At 35.6% G+C, this 5,321-nt stretch overlaps 1 protein-coding gene across 1 annotated transcript in view; it reads left to right on the forward strand.

Moving 5' to 3' along the window:
• The first annotated feature begins 4,784 nt into the window (after positions 1–4,784).
• LOC105625084 overlaps positions 4,785–5,321 on the forward strand; it is a 2,775-nt gene continuing 2,238 nt past the window's right edge. The window contains exon 1 of the mRNA XM_012206426.1: positions 4,785–4,951. Coding sequence (XP_012061816.1) covers positions 4,785–4,951 — 167 coding nt within the window. The remainder of the gene's footprint in view (positions 4,952–5,321) is intronic.

Below are 5,321 nucleotides of genomic sequence, written 5' to 3' on the forward strand. Positions count from 1 at the left end.
TCATTCAATTTCATACAAAAATAATGGATTTCTTTTTACTACACCTAATATTATAGTATTTTGTGTGTGCATCGTGAATATTGCTTAATTTAAAATTCTGAATAGAAAATTTTTTTTTAATCCAATTGAATATAAAAAAAAGTTTTTCTTTTAAAATGGGCCCTGAATACTATTCAAAATTGTGAGTAGAAAATCCATTGTTTCATTTAAAAATACATTATGAATGCTATTTTATTCAGATATATGAATAAGAAATTTTTCGTTTTAATTTTCAATTGAGTTAAAGAATACTTGTACCGTAAAAATATTAGGTGTAGTAAAAAGAAATTCATTATTTTTGCATGAAATTGAATGGAAAAATAACGAATTTCTTTTTACTACACCTAATATATCATGAAAATTCTTCTTCATTTAATAGTTAAAAGAAACATAAGTAGAACTACGTAAATATGTACAATAAATGTTACTTATATAAATTATTATTTATTATTATTTTAATTAATAAATTAATTGCTTTTATTTTATTATATATTAACATGTTTCCTTTATTACATAGTGTACATAGTGTAGTTTCCTTTATTACGTAGTGTATATTTTTTGTATAAAAGTTTTAAAATAATAACTATAAAATTTTATATAATTACTATTTTATTTAAACTTTTACATATATAAAAATATTTATATGAAATCCAATCCATTTTTATGGATTTAAAACGAATTCGAATGGATTGAAAATTTTTAATCCATTTCAATCCATTTTCGTTTGCTAGGAACGGCCAGAATACAACCCCCACAATCTCCACGATACGAAAGAAGGCAATCTCGTTGCCGCTGATTACTCATCGAACGTCGAGTCTTTCAGTTTCTTTTGGACCGCCGCGCTGCGAACGCGAGCAGTGAATACAATTGACGGCACTATGCGCGTGTGAAAGTTCGCATATTCGTGTGCACGTCCTCTATACGGATACGGAGATGAGAAGCAGAAGGATGTGCCAGAGAGAGAGAATAAGTAAAAGGAAAGGATAGAAAGATATACGTATAATTATACGATACGCCATCAGAGAACACGTAAAAACCGCAGCAACGAACGAGATCGCATTCATCGAGTACGAATCCTTTTATTCCCGCGCGTTTAATCGATTATATCGTGCACGCATTTTTTTTTGTGAACCGCGTACAGAAAGAAATACTCTATATTTTCTAAGAATAAGCAAGCAGGAAAAACGCGTATCTTCGTATTACTTTATTTGTTTTTCGCAATGCCGCGCCGTTACGAAGAATCTCTCTATACTTCTTATTGCAATTATTATCTGTTACTTAATCGATACCATAAGTAATTGTCACTCTCTTTCTTTATGTTTCAAGTACTTTAGTTTCAACGGCGCGCAGGTGTGTTGCAATCGGCAACAAATGTCGCTCCTGCCTTCTTCAAATAACAGTTCGAATCTATCGCGTACATGTGTTAACACCTCAGCAAAGAATGGATTAAAATGAATTGAAATTTTTCTATCCAAATGCGTATTTTAAATAGCGAATACATTTTTTGGATTTAAATGGATTCAATTGGATTCAATTAGATTCAATTGGATGCAATTAGATTGAAAAATTGCATTTCCTTTTCAAAAGTTTTGCACAGAAAAAGCTAATATTATTTTTAGATTGAAAAGCATAGAGATATGCTCCATGCAATTCCTATAAATGAATAAAAATGTATTCAGGATTGAAAAGCATTCATTCGTGAATCGATATTTCTGAAAATCTAAATCCATTTCAATCCAATTCTTATTTGTTGGGACCACATTTAGAAATGAAAGTATCCACTTCGGATGTTTGATTTCGCGACAGATGCCGGTGAACGGCATGAATATGAATAAATTTGAATCGATACGGAAGAACGAGGTATGAGACGAAATGAAACTGGATGGATAAAATTTTTTCATATTGCTCGATAATTACGCGAAGCTTTGATTATTACAGTCCATATATTATATAGAATTATAAATAGGGATCATTGCGAAGAGATCCCGCGTTTGAAGAACACGATATCATAAATTTCTTCGCGACAATTTCTTCAGAATACCAAACGGTCGGAGATATCTACGTTTCGATGTTTGCGAAAGCGATCTTACTTAAAGATCTTTCAGTGCCCGATCCCGATCTCGATCCCGAATCAGATCGAAGGCGGAACGAGACGACACGGACGACGTGCGCGGTGCGGCCTGCAGTAACGATCTTTTTTCCGTCGACGGTCCTAAATGAGTGCGAGTGAAAGTCCGTGAGTTAAATATTTTTCGCGGTTTCATTACATTTCGCGGGCTGCATACCGTTCGCCACTCGCCGTTGGCGACAGCCATACGTTATTATTGTGCGTGAACCTGCGTTGCTAGTATAGCTAGCAAACGAGAATGGATTGAAATGAATTGAAATGGATTCAGATTTTCAGAAATATTGATTCACGAATGAATGCTTTTCAATCCTGAATGCATTTTTATTCATTTATAGGAATTGCATGGAGCATCTCTATGCCTTTCAATCTAAAAATAATATTAGCTTTTTCAACACACATAATTGTGAATACTGTTCAATTCAAAATTTTGAATAGAAAATGCAGTTTTTCAATTGCATCCAATTGAATCCAATTAAATCAAAAAAAAGTATTCGCTATTTAAAATATGCATTCGGATAGAAAAAAATTTCAATCCATTTTAATCCATTCTCGTTTGCTGGGCATGTAATATTATCTTCCCTAGATTATATATGCACATATATAACACCCGCCGCCGTAGAAAGGCCGTAGAATTCTCTGAGGAGAAAATATGCTAAAATCTTACGTTATTAATTCTTTCGCGCGACGCTCAACAGTCCGCATAAAGATCGCATTCATTATCGTTGCTGGGACGAAGTGGTAAACGATATCGTGTAATTCAAATTTAGAAAACCATCCATTACGTATATTTATTTATTCTACGTGCGAAAAAATATTCTCATAATTGGCGCTGTAACTTACATACGATATGTATTCACATAAACAATGATTGCAGAAAAAGCAGCTTTGCAAAAACCTGCTTATCGTTGAAAATATTTTTCATAATGATTGATCATACATTTCATCTAGCAATTAGAAATTAAAGACGAGAATCAATTAGAGAATTATTCGAGAATCTTACAATAGCATCTTACAATAGCAATTGCAAAGATGCTTCTTCTGCTAAACGCAATTTAAACATCAAATAACATGCGTCTTCGCGGTTGCTTTTCGCTCATCTCGACATTTATATAAAAGATTATGTAAAAGATTATTATACATATGAGCTCTCTGTTACGTGACGTTTATACATCAAATATATACGTGTTTTTAATTTAAAAATGAAAACAGCCGTAATTGATTGATTTTATCCCCATTTCTATACCAATGTAGATTAACTTTCAGTTTATCTAACTTTATATCTTTTTCAAATTCTCAGAATTAGAAAAATCGTGCTGATAACGCGAAAGTTAATCTACATTTGTATAAGAAATGGGCATGAGTCGACGAAGTTACATAGGAAAAATTTTTGTGAAAGTAATCACATTAATTTTTGCAGAGATAATTCGAACTCGTTGAAAGTTATATTATCGATCATGGAGTGATATCGATTTATGTATGAAGATCATTCTATCGTTACGAAGCTTTTATATTAACGTTATGCGATATTTTAGGGTGCAATATACGTAAACATTGGCGAACGTACCGTGCTGATGTGAAAGTGGCTACTACCTGGCCCGACTGGCCGTCTGGCTGCTGATGATGGAATGTACAACGTTCAAGCGCTGCAACGTGCACACTGATCTATACATTTCCTAGGTAATTACGTACATATATACGTATCTCTTGCGTTATGAGATAATGCTTACCAATGCTGATTGCTCACCGGACGTTGATCAGCAAACGACCGATCGATTTACCGAAAATCATGAGATTTCGAGGATTGGCTCCGAAAAATACCGAGTGGCTGGTGAATAATTGGGCATCATATCGTATATATACGAGTATATATACGAATGACACACGCAACGGAATTTAATGCAACAAACACAAAGGGCGCTTTCCATTACTCAAGTTGACCTAATTCGAAAGCTATTCTCGCATATCCGCTTTCTCTTCGCCTCATACGTCACGTTGTCGAAATTTGACACGGCGACGCCGCGGAGAGGAGTCTCTCGGAGACTCGCTCGTGCCGAGGGTATTGATAACTCGTCACGCGGAGGAGAATTGAGAAGAGGAGGTCAAATAAAGTTCGCAATAACGTAAGCTCGAAGAAAAAGAACGACGATGACCTCTATTAACGTTCGACACGTCCCGAATAATACGTAATAGGCGTTTTACACTGGCCGATTTCTTACGTGAATACAACGAATGTGAAAGCGACCTTGAAACGTGGATCATCTGTGATCACACGCGCGCGTTCGATAAGATCGTCTGGAAGTAAACGTATATATCAAGAGACACGATAGTGTTGTAGGCTCGGCGCTATGCCAACGACATTATATCGTGCTACTTTACGCGGGAGGAGTTGCGGGGGATAATTGAGATTAAATAGACTCAATAACGGCTGAAAAAATTTATACGTAAAGAGATTCGCTTTCGCTAAGAGACAGAAGAGACCGATCGCTATGGCTCGTAGGAATCCACGTGGTTCGTCGATGACAAAAGCGCAGCTGATGATTGAGCATGCAGCGATGGTTTCAACAGCTGGTCCTGGACGAGCTTACGTCCGATCTCTGCGGTAGCGTCTGAAGTCCGAATGCCACCGAGTGCTGGCGTAGCGAGGCGAGCGGCGATCCCGCGCGATCCTGGAGACCCTGGAACCAGGACTGTCAGGAGTCGGATCGATCCCGAAGGTGCAGAAATCGATATTAGGCGTGTTTATGCCGCGTCACCTACGATTGAACCTACGTACGACATCGAATGGTATACAAGTCTCCGACTGTATTATATTATCTTGACAAAAATTTAAAAATTAAAAATTATGTCATTTTTTTATCTATAATCCAATCAATATGAGAAAAACTTCCAGCAATTGCAAAATAAATTCTACTAAACGCGGCTATTGAAATCGAATGATGATTTTCTCAATTAATAAAATTCTTAATTAATATAAAAATGGAAGTTGTATTTTTTATTCGAAATTAAATTTTATATGAGAAACGCGACATACCTACTTTTTACCTTCAATTTAATAGAAATATTTAATGATATATATGTGTGTGTGTGTGTGTGTGTGTGTGTGTGTGTGTGTGTGTGTGTGTGTGTGTGTGTGTGTGTGTGTGTGTGTGTGTGT

This window comes from Atta cephalotes, assembly GCF_000143395.1.
Source record: "Atta cephalotes unplaced genomic scaffold scaffold00107, whole genome shotgun sequence".
NCBI classification, from domain to species: Eukaryota; Metazoa; Arthropoda; class Insecta; order Hymenoptera; family Formicidae; genus Atta; species Atta cephalotes.